Raw genomic sequence first — 14,522 nt, forward strand, 5'->3', positions numbered from 1 at the left:
CCAGCATTGGGCTCCCTACTCAGGGGGGAGTTTGCTTCTCTCTTTGCCCCTTCCCCCTACTCATGCTTGCTGTCTCTCTCTCTCTCTTTCACACACATGCAATCTCTCCCTCTCTCAAATAAAATTTTTAAAAAATGAAAAATAAAATAATCTTTAAGAAAAACAAGAAATAACAATGGTTAGCAAGAATATTAAAAAAAAGAAACTTGTACATTGTTGGTGGGAATGCAAATTGGTGCAGTCACTGTGAAAAACAGTACAAAGGCTTCTCAAAAAATTAAAAATAGAAATATCATATGATCCAGTAATTCTACTATTGGATATTTACCCAAAGAAAACAAAAATACTAATGAAAAAGATATATGTAACTCTATGTTTATTGCAAGATTATTTACAATTAGCCAAGATACGGAAGCAACCAATTATCCATCAATAGATGAATGAGTAAAGATGCATTAAATATATCCACATATACACATACATACATACATACATACAATGGAATATCAGTCGATAATAAAAAGAAGAGTGAGATTTTGCCATTTGCAACAAAATGGATGGACCTACAGGGTGTACATTAAGTGAAGTAAGTAGGACAGAGAAAGACAAATGCCATATCATTTCACTTATATGTGGAATCTAGAAAACAGAAAGAAAAGAAAAAACAAACGGACTCTAAAATATAGAAAACAAACTGATAGTGGCCAGAGGGGAGAAGGGAGGTGGGGGGGAATAGGTTAAATAGATAAAGGGGATTAAGAGGTACAAACTTTCAGTTATAAAATAAATAAGTCATGAAAATGAAAAGTACAGCATTGGGAATATAGTCAATATTATAATAATGTTGTTGGGTGACAGACGGTGACTGCAGTTACTGTGTAATGTATGGAACTGTTTGATCAACATGTTGTAAACCTGAAACTAATGACACTGTATGTTAATTGTACTTCAATTAAAAAATATAGAGATGACAGAATGAATTTAAAAAACATAATCTACCTATATGCCGTCTAGAAGACTATCTTTGGATCAAAAGATAAAAATAGGTTATACAGAGAAGTCCTAAAACTCAATAAAACAGAACAAAATAAAACAAATTCAAAAATGGGTAAAGGATTTGAACAGACATTTCTTCAAAGAAGATACACAAGTGGACAATGAACACATGAAAAAATGTTCAACATCACTAATCATGAAAGAAATAAAAATTTTAACTTACTTAACAGTATGGAAAAATGTTCAAAGATCGCAAATATATGGCCACCCAGAACTTCCTCTCTTTTAAGTATCCAATGGTGATATTCCCTGTATCTCTACTGCCCCATCATGCCAGGGACTATCCACTCTCCATCCTCTCTTTACTGTCGTGAGCAGAGTCAGTAGTATCTTTAAAGCTAATCAGATTGAAGAACCAGGAATCAGGGGGTGGAAGTTGGGGTGGGACCATTCAATATAACTCATAGTGACTCACTAGCAAAATTTGTGCTTCCTGTCCCCACAGCTATTTGCTCTACTACCCTAAATGTCTTAGTTCCAAAGGGAGGAACACTTCCACCAGAAGACAAAGTAACAACCCCACTGACCTGAAAGTAACTGCCACCCGGCCACTTTGGGTTCCTTATGCCTCTAAATCAACAGGCCAAGATGTGAGTTTTGGCATTAGATGGGATGACTGACCCTGACTACTGAAGGGAAATTGAGACTGCTACTGTACTACAGAGGTAAAGAAGAATATATCTGGAATACTGGAGCTCCCTTAGGACATCCCTTAACTACCACTGTCCAGCCACTGAACACAATGGGAAATTACCAGAACCCAATTCAGGCAGGGCTATTAATGGCCAGATCCAGAATTCAGGTATGGGTCATCCCACCAGGTAAAGAACAAAACCACTGAGATTCTTGCTCAGCACAAAGGGGATATAGAATGAGAAGCAGAAGAATGCAGCTGTAACTCCAGCTACAGCCACATGACCAGTTACACAAGCCAAGACTATAATGCCATGAATATAACCTTATTTTGCTCTGAATGTGTGCATGTGTGTGTGCGTGCGTGTAGCATAGCAAATATCTGTTTTCTTCTCTCTTATCACCTTACATAAGATTTGTATCACTGTACTTATGTATTTTTAACTTTATATTATAGTATTTAAGTTAAAGGATATCAAGAAGAGTAAATTACACAGGGACTTTGTATGCTCTTCTAGGAAAATGCTTAGAATGTTTTGGTTGTGAAAAATAGTTGATCATGATGTTAGGCAAAAGCAAGACCTTCTTATTTATTAGAGACTCAGAATGGCTTAAGGAATGCCAAGTTGAGGGCGCCTGGGTGGCTCAGTGGGTTAAGCCTCTGCCTTCAGCTCAGGTCATGATCTCAGGGTCCTGGGATCAAGCTCCGCATTGGGCTCTCTGCTCAGCAAGGAGCCTGCTTCCTTCTCTCTCTGCCGGTTTCTCTGCCTACTTGTGATCTGCCTGTCAAATAAATAAATAAAATCTTAAAAAAATAAAAGAGTAATGCCAAGTTGGCAGGATGGACTGTGATTATTAATTTTATACATTAACTTCAGGTTAGACATTACTCCAAATAATTCTGTGAAGTTATCTTTTAGATGAGATTAACATTTAAGTCAGAAGACTGAGTAAAGCGGATTGTCCTCTGCTAAAAGTTTTTAACAGAAAACAAAACAAAACTAAACTAACCTACCTTGAAGAGCACTCTCTACCAGCAGACTGCCCTTGGACTCAAACTACAACAACAACCCTTCCCTTTCTTTTCAGCCTATTCTGGAGATTTTGAACTTAACCATGCCTCCATCACATGAACCAATTCCTTAAAAAAAATCTCTCTCTCTCTCTCTACTCTCACACACACACACACACATACACACACACACACAGAGATTGGTTCTGTTTCACTGGAGAACTCTAATATAGCCATATTTTTAAATAGTAATAAAATAGACTCCTTTTTTTAAAAAGACTTTATTTATTTGACAGTGAGAGAGCACAAGCATGGGGAGTGGAGAGGGAGAAGCAGGCTCCCCACTGAGCAGGAAGCTCAATGTAGGGCTTAATCTCAGGACCCTGGGATCAAGACCTGAGCTGCAGGCAGATGCTTAACCAACTGAGCCACCGAGATGCCCCTAGACTCCTTTCAAAAAAGACTGGTGGGTACCTGAGAAAATACTGAAATAGTCGACCACCAATGATCCATATAAGTACAAAGGCGATGCATCAAAAGGAGAAGGCCATTAGCGCTCAGCTCCAGTGCTACTGTTAACATCCATTCTGACCAGTTATTATACTCGGGGTTTTTAGTATCACTCTTTTTCACACTATAAATATGAATTCCAAGTAACCTCAATGTTCAAGTCAAAGCTATGAAACTTAACAGGGAAAAAAAAAGACAATTTCATAAGTTCAGAGAAGGGGAGCAAATCATATGACAGCAAAACTACAAGCTAGGGGCACCAGGGTGGCTCAGTGGGTTAAACATCTGCCTTCGGCTCAGGTCATGATCCCAGGGATGGGGCCCCACATTGGATTCCTTGCTCAGCGGAAAGCCTGCTTCTCCCCTGCCTGCCACTCCCCCTGCTTGTGCTTACTCTCTCTCTCTCTCCCCATATCAAATAAATAAATAAAATCTTAAAAAAAATAATACTACAAGTTAGGTTTCTTCATACATAGAACCACACAAAATACATAAAATGAAGAACAAAATAAATGAAGCCTGTACAATGAGAGCAGCATAAAGTGAGTGTAGTAACATGCCACAATATGGGAGATACAAAAACAATAAAGGACTAGATGCAACATGAAAGAACATCTAAAATATGTAAAGCAGTCCCATGAATGAATAAGAAAAATACAAGCAAATCTATAAAACAAAATGAGCAAAAGACCTGATCTAGATTTAAAACAGAAATCTCAAATGTCCAACATTTGAAAAGATGTTCAACTGCATTAAAAATCAAGAGACTGCAAATTAAAATACAGTGAGAGAGACTTACATCTCCATCAGATGGGTAAAAATTAACAAGTATCAAACAACCAAAAGTTGGCAAGAATGAAGAACAGCAACTCTCATTTACTGTTTAGGGGAGTATAAATTTGTAAATCATTTAAAAAAATGGTTTGGCTTTAGTCAGTAAAGCTGGACATGTGGATCTGCTATCACCTTGAAATTCTACCACACCATGAGACACTCCTGTGTATATGCACCAGGCTACGTATATAATAGTGTTCCAAGAGGCCAAAACTGATGACCCAAATTTCCAACAAATAAACAAGAAAAGAATGGATAAATTACATGTGTCATATGTTCACTGTAGATTAACATATAGTAACAAACTGAACCAACTATAAGTGTAGACATCTATAGGGACCAGTTTCACGATGCTGAATGAAAGAAGAAAGAATACACACAGTAATGAAGCTTACCCAGGTTTGAGAGTTCAACCTACCCACAGTGCCCCTGGTGCTTATCATGTCCTACCTTTTTATCATAGATCTTATCTTCTTGGCCATCCTCTGTGTTCTTTAAGAATGCATCTTTGGTTTTGGTTGTGGTTGTGGCTCACTAATACAACCAAAGCACCTACAACAGTGCCTGGTATAATATAGTACTTAGTATATGTATAATATAGTACTCAGTAAGTATTTGCTGAATGGACTAGAATAATTCCAATTATTTAAATTTAAGAACAGGCAAACCAAACACCATGTAGAATAGGGATATAGATAGTAAAACTATAAAAAATTAGAATGAATACTATAAAAGTCATGGTATAAGTAATCTTTAGGGCAGAGAAGGCAAATGCAACAGAGGAAGGACACCCAGGAAATTTCTATCTCTTAGCCTGGGGTTTAAAATGTACACATGTATGTATAATAATATATATATGCATATATTTTATAAACATATATATATATATATATATATATATATATTTATACACATACTATACCTCACAATAAGAAAAAACATTGAGAAAACCTCCATTAGTACATCTCCCCCATGCTACACCACTTCACTCTGATTTAACCACCATTACTCTGGCCCAACCTAAGAGTCAGGTAACAACTAGAATGCTTCATGCTAGAAAACAATAGCAAAAGTTGTCTAGGAATCTCATAGAAATGCTGAGATTGATAGTGATCCTATTATACTATTTCCACTTGAATTAGGAGTCATCACACATCAAGTATTAGTCAACAGAAAAAAATAAAAGTTTTCACATCCACCAACAAGACATCAGTAGAAAAAATACTACTTCTAAGTGTTACCTCTCAGATACATAGATTTAAGAAAAGGAGATACAGAAAAGAACAGAGATATAGATATATCTTAATTCAGTATGTAGGAAATATTTCAAATATACCTGTATGCTGCCAAACTCAACGTTCTCATAATGGAAATGTGCACATTCAGCCATCTTCGGAAAGTGACCTTTAGTGAAGGGTAACCTGAAGTACATGAAATAACTAAGTGAGATGCAAGATACTGGAATAGTCAAAATTACTAAACCTAAGGAAAAACTAAAATGGGTTGGAGAGCTCATGCAAGCGAAACTATTTAATAAGCACATGCGCATGAGCACACATATATCCACACAAAGCTTTCCCGAAATACAGTGAATCAAATGAGAATTACATTTAGAGTGCAGGTCAAAACCAAAATGAATTAAAAGAATAAATAAAAATAAAAAGCATCACTACACTCTCCTATCCTTGTCTCAAGGCAAGGCCCATAGAAAATCTATGCTTTCAGGGAATGTTACGAAAACTGTGAAGAGCCAACTGCTAATCAGAAGGAGCATTCCCAACAAAATATAAAACCAGATTTTACCTGTGAATGTTGTCGCAGCCCATCAGTCCTGGATTAGTGGGTCTGGATGCAGAATGAATATTTTTATCTTTGTCTTTTCTCTATTTACAATGAAAACATAGCTGCCTAACGCTCTGCCAGGTGAAAAGATGGCTTTCTGGTTTTGTCTTTTAATACCAACTTAATGGGATGGTGGCGGCTGGGGTATTAAAGCTTCAGTTGGAAAATATGGAATGATTTGTCTGTTGGAAACTGAAATGGAACACCTTCAGATATTTTATATAGGAATCAACTACTAGCATCCATTTCAGGTTTTCTCAAAGGCAGAGCTGAGATATAGCAATCCCGTAACTCAAACAACAGGCTGATTTTTCTAAATGAGTGAGAGCATGTATTAAGGGCACCAAGACAGACACACTTGGATTGCTCCTGTTGAACAAACACACTCTAACAGCCAATGACATAAAGTTGTCACAAGAACAAAATTAAAGTATATTTTTAGACAAGCAGATAATCTTCAGATCTATTCCACTAATTGTTAAGTCATAATTTAGGCTTACAGTATAATTTAATGTATGGACAGTAAAAGCATATGTAGTAAGAAATCTAAAGAAAAGTTTTAAGAGAACTAAAAAACTGATTCCCATTTTAAAAATTCACTTAAAACCCACGGTACAATTCCACTTACTTTTTCACATGTTTAACCTTCATACTGGCTGTACTGCCACATGTCTTAAGACTAAGATCTCCAGGGATCTCTGGAACATCAGCTCCTCTCGCCTTAAAAAAATAAAAACAAAAGGTTTAGGACTATTCCCTTAGTATAAATAGGTTTTAAAAAGCAGATTATAATTTTAATGGTTCTGCTGCCTGTACCAACAGCAATACATACTAATATTCTCTTCTTAAAACTATAACTTACTTGAGTCTTGATTTACTAAGAATAAGGAAAAAATATTAATCTAATTCAAATACTTAACTGCATAAGAAAAAATTTTCTGTGAAATATGAATTATTATACTCTTATAATCAAGTTTCAAAATCAGTTGTTATATTATCTGCCTCAACAAAAACTAAAATCTCCCCCAGGGAACTGGAAAAAATAACCTTGGTTACGGTGATTAATAAAAGTTAAAATGGCAATATGAACATAATTAGAAGATCACAACATGCATTTCTCACACCAAAATACAGGTGACATCTGTTTCTAGCTTACTCTTTTGTCTGCCACAGTTTTCAGATATGATTTTTTAATTCTAGTGACAGCTTTCAGCTGCATGATTTTAAAAACAAACAGGATCAGAAAGGTCTTCATATTCTGCACAAAATAAACAGCAAATCCAATTATCTATCGTAAAAAAAATTTACAATATATTACCTATGGTTTGTAACAGAAAAACTGAGTTATTATAGCCAATGCCACAGAGTGCAATAGGGAGGAAAAAACAGGATGAGAAGTTAAAATGACTTAAGAGGAGATTTGCAAGGATGTATATATAATAGAATACTATTCAGCCATAAAAAAGAATGAAAGCCTTCCATTGGCAACAACATGGATGGATCTTGATGGGCATTATATTAAGTGAAATAAGTCAGAATGAGAAAGACAAATACAAACGATCTCACTTATATGTAAAATCTAAAAAACAAAACAAACTCAAAAAACAAAAACAAACAAACAAAAAAACCAAACTCATAAATACAGAGAACAGACTGGCCGTTTCGGGTGCAGGGGTAAGGGATAAACTCTAACTCTAGACTCTTAAAAAATATGCAGTGAAATTGATCATGTAAATGACAATTCAGGTTGATAATATCCTAGATGAATACTGTACAACTTAAAAATTATGATAAACAATATCTTTTTAACAACAAAATGAAAATATTTTCCAGTAGTCACTCATTCAACTGAAAAGACTTTATCACACAATATTTTGCAACAACTTAGATCATCTTAATTTGCTAAAATAGTATGTAACAATATTCTCTCGATTTTTACGAAATTTGTGTACCAAAATTTACCTGACATAAAGAAGTTTGCTGTGCTTAAATTCCCATTAAAATTTTTAATAAAGTGGGTTTTCATTATTTATTCTGTAAATTATTCATATATTCACTTAAAAAGGGTTATAGCACATAGACACACAGCAGAAGAAAAGACCAGTGAACTTAAGAAGTAGCAAGAAAACAATGCACAAAAAATTGTTTGCTTTTTAGTTTTTGTGTGTGAAAGAAAAAGACCATAAAAAAACGTCTCACGGACATATGCAACAACATAAAGCCATTAAACATACATGTAACTGGAAAAAAACCAAAACCGTACATGTCACTGAAGTCAAAAAAGGAGAGGAAAATGCCTTCTCTGGGGATGGTGATAGGGGGATCAAGAAGGAGAAGAGGAATAGAAAAAACATTTTAAAAAATGGATTAAAAATTTACAAATTTTATGATGATTATGAACACACTGATCCAGAAAATTTCATAAATAAAAAGTCTGATAAACACTTAGGAAATTACACAGGGCCTATTATAATCAGATGGCTAAAAAGCACTGATAAAAAGAAAATCTTAATAGCTGCCAAAGGGGAAAAAAAAGAATATACATTACATTCACAGGAATAAATAGAATAAAAGCAGAACATTCGGACTAAGCACTTTTAGTTGCTTTCTTAAATAAGTGTCAACAGAGAATTCTATATCCAACAAAATTTATTTCAAAAAAAGAATATGAAGTTTCCAGCCTCTTCCACTATTTATAATAAAAATTCTGGAGATAACAAAATGAGATAAAATATAAACATGCAATTACTTTAGAGCTCTAGAAAATTTAACGAGGCAGGTAGATTTGGAAGCACACTCGAAAGCTGAAGAGTGATTAATAAAGTGGCAGGGTGCCCCTCATTTTCCCCCACTCTGTTACCTCCTGGATTGACCCAAGGACAGGCTGAATCAGGAGGTAAGGACAGGTAGGGACAGGTTATAAAAACAGGTAATCCAACTTTCTGGCCAAAGGACTTGAAAACTGCCCCTTGAATGTGGGGGGAAAGAGTCAAGAGATTTTTTTTCCCTCATTGATCTCTTCCAGACTGGCCCAAGAACAGACCTGACACCATTTCAGCTGTAGCATGGGCACATAAGATCCTAAGTGAAAACCCATTCTTCTGAATAGAAAAACAATTTTTAAAGGACCCTGTTATATAAAGATGGTAGAGATAATTTCCTATTTTTTTTATTTTTTTTCCTCACTACTTAGACCTACCAGTAGCCCCCTTGGGAAAAAATATGTGCAATACTAGAGGCTAAAACTCGGAGAACGCCACCCTTCCAGTCCAAGAAACCAGGAAAAGCATCCTTTCAGAGCACTGCGTGTGAAATCCCTAAGAAAAATAAGATGTAGCAAAGGCTGTAAAACTGAACTGATGCCAAAACTACCACCTAAGGAAGTCCAGAAAGAAAGCTCAGTCTGAACCCAACTAGGCTGATGCCTGACAGGACCAAAAAAAAAAGTCAACATTCTCTAGAGGATGTTAGTGGAGCCAGTCTCACAAAACAACATTCAAAATGTCCCTGATGCAACCCAAAATTACTAGATACATCAAAACCAGTAAACTATGGGCAATTCCCAAGGGAAAAGACAATCAAGAAATGCCAACTGTGAAATGAAACAGATGCTGGAATTACCAAAGACTTTAAAACATAAAGAGAATAAACACACTGCATTAGATATTGAAACCAATGGAAAGACAAAAATTCCTCGAGGAAAACCGTAAACCACACTAAAAGATCAAATAAAAATTTCAAAACTGAAAAATGTAATATCTAAAATAAAAACCTCTGACTTGACTCAAGAGCAGAATGGAAATAAGAGAGAAAAAAGAAACTATGTCTGAGGAGCATATATTTAAAATGTTTTAAAAGACTGAAAAATATGAACAGACCCATAGATACCTACTGAGAAGAAACACTGTTACAGAAAAGAAAAAACCTATTTGAACTAATAACTCTCCTTCATGAAAATATAACAAATATGTTGAAGGATACATGTTTACAGATTCAAGATCAACAAAAATAAAACAAACAGACAAACAAAAAGAAAACCACAAAACAACACATAATCAAGCTGTTTACAAGCAATATAAAAGAAGTGTCCTGAGAGCTACCAGAGAAAAAAAGACCTATTACATATAAAGTAATAAGAATTGAAATGGCTGGATTTCTCATTAGAAACCCAGAAGACCAAAAGACAGTGGAACAACATTTATAAAATGCTGAAAGAACTCTCAATACAGAAAACTACATCAAATGAAAATATCCTTCAGAAAGGACATAAATATAAGGTCATAGTCAGATTTTTAAAAATTAAGAGAATCTGTTACCAGTGGAGGGGCTCTAAAAGAAATGCTAACAAAAACTCTTCATGTAGAAGGAAAAATGATATCAGAGTAAAACATGGGTCTTCTCATACAAAGGAAGAGCAATAGAAATAATAAATAATAATAAAATAATAATAAATATATAATATTTATATATTATATAATAATAATAATAAATGAGTAAGAGATTGTTAACCTCCTCTTAAGTTCTTTAAAATATACATGCCAGTTGAAAAGCAAAAATTGTAATACTGATCAATGAATGCAGATGTAATGCTTATAAAAACTGTAATATTAACGGAGAAAGATAAAGGGACCTACATGGAGGCAAGGTTTCTACATTCTGCTTGAAGTGTAAAACAATAATTACAAATAGACTATAAAAAGTTTGTTATATGAGGGGCGCCTGGGTGGCTCAGGCATTAAGCATCTGCCTTGGGATCAGGTCATGATCCCAGGGTCTTGGGATCGACGCCTGTATCGGGCTCTCTGCTCAGCGGGAAGTCTGCTTCCCCCTCTCTCTCTTTGCCTGCATTTCTGCCTACTTGTGATCTCTCTCTCTCAAATAAATAAATAAAATCTTTTTTAAAAAAGTTTAAAAAGGATACCAATAATAGATTAAAAAGAAAACACCATAATGAGGCAGATCCCAGGAATGCAAGACTGGTTTAATACCTGGAAAGAAGCCCAATGTTTTGGGTTTTAATTTATTTCAGGAATACTAAGCATGGTTTAATAACAGAAAATCTATTATTATAATTATTTCAAATAGTAGTAATGCAAAGCAACAGACCTCAAATAGGATATATCCTCCTAGAGATAAAAGGGAACAACATATTTTCACTAATACTTGCATTATTATTTGGAAACTATCAAAAGTAGAAGATGAAAGCGAATAAGTAATTGCTAATGTCATTAAAAACAAAGGTTTTTCAGCATAAGAGATACAAACATAAATCAAAGAAGTTATGTAGAAGCCCTTATCATTTCCCTTTTTTTGGTGGTGGGGGTTTTGACTAAGGCTGCTAGACAAATGCAGAAGGTACACTGAGGGGCGCCTGGGTGGCTCAGTGGGTTAAAGGCTCTGCCTTCAGCTCAGGTTATGCTCCCAGGGTCCTGGGATTGAGCCCCACATTGGGATCTCTGCCCAGCAGGAAGCCTGCTTCCCTCTCTCTCTCTGCCTGCCTCTCTGCCTACTTGTGATCTCTGTCTGTCAAATAAATAAATAAAATCTTAAAAAAAAAATAGGTACACTGAAACTTAACTATAGCCAGCAAATAGCCGAGTCTTCTGTGATATACCCGTGGATAGAATTTTAAAATGGTAATTCAATATTAATACAGTTAGACATTTGGAGCTGATTCAAAACTCAAAAAATGTTAAATGTCAATTATATGGCAAATCCCTATGCAAAAGGAAGGAGGCAGCAGATACAGGGCTCTTTTATTCCTAGATTTCTCAAAATTTTTATAAAAGATAAATGAAAGCATATATTTATCAAATATATAGACAGAAGAGAACTAGAAGGAATATGAACACTCTGAGTGACAAAAGTTGAAGAGATTTTAACACACTGCAAAGACAAACTAAAATCACTTTAGAGTTCATCAAAGACAAAAATTAAAGCCCCAAAATGATTTTCAAAACTCAATTTCATAAGTATGATGGGGGGGCGGTGCATGCTGTTTGACAAGAATTCATGTAACAAGATCTAAAGCCTGTACTTGACCACAAGCTAACTATAAGCCAAAGTATATCTTCACTGGCAACAAGCTAGGGCAGTTTGAAAAGATGTGGCATCCATAACAAGGACAGTCAGTATTTGTTTCTCCTTAATCTGAACCAGTTAAACCACATAAGGGAACAGTTCATCCATTTCAGGAAAACATTATTTGATCCTAAAAACATACAAAAATAGGAACTGGCAATGTTTTATCCTCTCTGTTTTACTGCTCCCTAACCCAGAAAAATATTCCACCATCCCTGCCACTGGTACAGATCTTCAAAGAATTTTTCAAATGCCTGTTATCCTGATCCCAAATCCAAGTAAAGCTCTCCCATGACTGTGTAACTGAAATGATTTAGTGTAACACACGGTGTCCCGATCTAGAAGCATAAAGCTAGCTATTTCTAAAGTCAGTCCCAACGCAATGCCCATCCCTTTTGTTAAATCCATGTGTGTGACTATCTTCTCCCAAAGTCTAGAAAATCCATCTTAACAGATACCAGCAGAATACCTACAGGTATTACAGATTTTTAACTTAGGAAAAAAAATAGGGTATGAAAAAGTGTTTAACATAAAATCAGAGGACTAAAAGAAATCTCATTCAGCCATTCTATTGAAGAGGAAACTGAAACCAATGAAGAAACAACATGCCACACTAAATTAGTCATAGCAAGTAAACTGAATTTTTATTACAAAACAAAAAACAAAAACATTTAATATAGGCAAATGGAAGAAAAAAACGTTCAAAGACAATTGATTTTTTAAATGAAAAATTATGAGAAACAACTTTTATTCTCTCAAAATATGAAAGACCAAAAATTTTTAAGACTGAAAAGATAGGGCACAAAAGATACTAAACATTGCTGTTTAGAAAACAAATTAATGAAACTCCTAATAAGTAATGTGGGATCTTTATATTCTTTAGATAAGTTAGTTCCTCATAAGACAATAGTAAAAAGAAAAGGCAAAATTCATCATAAAGATATTCATTGAAGTGAAAAATATAAAGCAAATTCGAGGTCCTAATAATTAACAAAACATCAAATAATACTTTCTATATTATAGGATATTATTTAGTCCTTAAATTTCTTTGTTAAGAGTTTTCATTTACACCAATTATAACACATGATACACATAAGTTTTGTCCCAGGCAATCATAAAAACATTTATAGTTTTATAAAGTATTACCGGTTTTAAATCTCCTGGAATATTTGTAATTTCCATCAGGTAAGGTATCCCAGGAGTTAACTATATCATGAAGCATATATAATAGAGAAAAACTATGCAACACTGTGGTAAGCAACAGTCTAAAGAAGGCACCCTACCCACCCCCCAAACTCCTGTCAAGATTCCTACCTCCTGGTCATTCAAACAAAAAGCTAGGGAATGATGGGAAGAGATTTTTTTGGACGTAATCCAAGTCCCGGGTCAGTTGATCTTAAAATAATTGTCTGAATGGGCCTAATCTAATCACAAAAACATCCCCCAGCAGCAGTCAACAAGGACACTAGGACCTCAGACCTAGAAACTAAAACTCTGCCCACAACCTAAATGAGGTAGGAAGCAGATTCTTCACTCTTGAGATGAGCGCCCAACCCAGCCAACACCTTGGCTTCTGCCTTTTAAGACCCTGAGCAGAAAACCCAGTTCAGCCTGCCCAAACTTGTGACCTACAGAACTGTACAACAAATTAATATTGTTTTAAGTCTCTACATTTGTGATGATTTCTCATGTAGCAATAAAAAAAATAGTAATAATGTGGTAATTTCTCACACAGCAATAAAAAATGAATACTAATAATGTATAATATTATTATATTATTATAATAATATTAATAATGAATACTAATACTAAAATACAAATACTAATAATACTAATAATCTCCCTCCGTCCCTCCCCTCAGCTGGCACACTATCTCTGTCTCAAATAGATAAATAAAATCTTTTAAAAAAATGAACAAAACTCTCCCTCACTTTTCCCAGGACTGTGATGCAAAGCCCCAGGAGCTTCTGCTTTCCAGCACTCCCAGTCTCCACTGAATACGCTGACTTCAGTACTCTCCCAAGACTCCTGCTGCCAAGCCCTGGGAAGAAAGTGGTTTCTGCAGGTAGAGTTGGTAGCCAGTGGGAGGTACACCAATCTGACTCATTATTAACAGCCTTCTCTCCTTTCTCCCTTGCAACCCATACTTCAGTGTGCACACCACAAACAGTTCCATACTCATTCTGCAGCTCTCAAGACCCTCATTTGGGGCACCTGGCTGGTTTAGTCCATTAAGCATCTGCCTTTGGCTCAGGCCATTGTCTCAAGGCTCTGTGCTCAGGTCATGATCTCAGAGTTGTGGGACTGAGCCCTGAGTCAGGCTCCCTGCTCAGAAGGGAATCTGTTTTTCCCTCTTCCTCTGCCCCTACTGCCCCCTGTCAACTTGTGCTCACACACGCTCTCTCTCAAATAAACAAAATCTTAAAAAAAAAAAAAAAGTCCCTCACTCATTTCTCCTACAAAGAGGAAAAAATTATTTTCCCTCTCCAGGCAATATTTTTTATTCCCCTTTCACAGGGACACCTGTCAGATCAGTCAGATCTCTCCCAGTGAA

The 14,522-nt window shown here is 35.4% G+C and overlaps 1 protein-coding gene across 3 annotated transcripts in view; it reads right to left on the reverse strand.

The window, feature by feature from the left end:
- ARHGAP32 (Rho GTPase activating protein 32) overlaps positions 1–14,522 on the reverse strand; it is a 299,252-nt gene that overhangs the window by 163,759 nt on the left and 120,971 nt on the right. For 2 of the 3 annotated variants that reach the window (XM_059184831.1, XM_059184839.1), the window contains 3 exons: positions 6,516–6,607; positions 5,849–5,890; positions 5,382–5,466 (listed from right to left, as the gene is read on the reverse strand). In XM_059184831.1, coding sequence (XP_059040814.1) covers positions 5,382–5,466; positions 5,849–5,890; positions 6,516–6,607 — 219 coding nt within the window. The remainder of the gene's footprint in view (positions 1–5,381; positions 5,467–5,848; positions 5,891–6,515; positions 6,608–14,522) is intronic. The other variant, XM_059184850.1, reaches the window with a different exon arrangement.

The sequence above is a fragment of the Mustela lutreola genome, chromosome 1, assembly GCF_030435805.1.
Source record: "Mustela lutreola isolate mMusLut2 chromosome 1, mMusLut2.pri, whole genome shotgun sequence".
In the NCBI taxonomy this organism is placed as follows: domain Eukaryota; kingdom Metazoa; phylum Chordata; class Mammalia; order Carnivora; family Mustelidae; genus Mustela; species Mustela lutreola.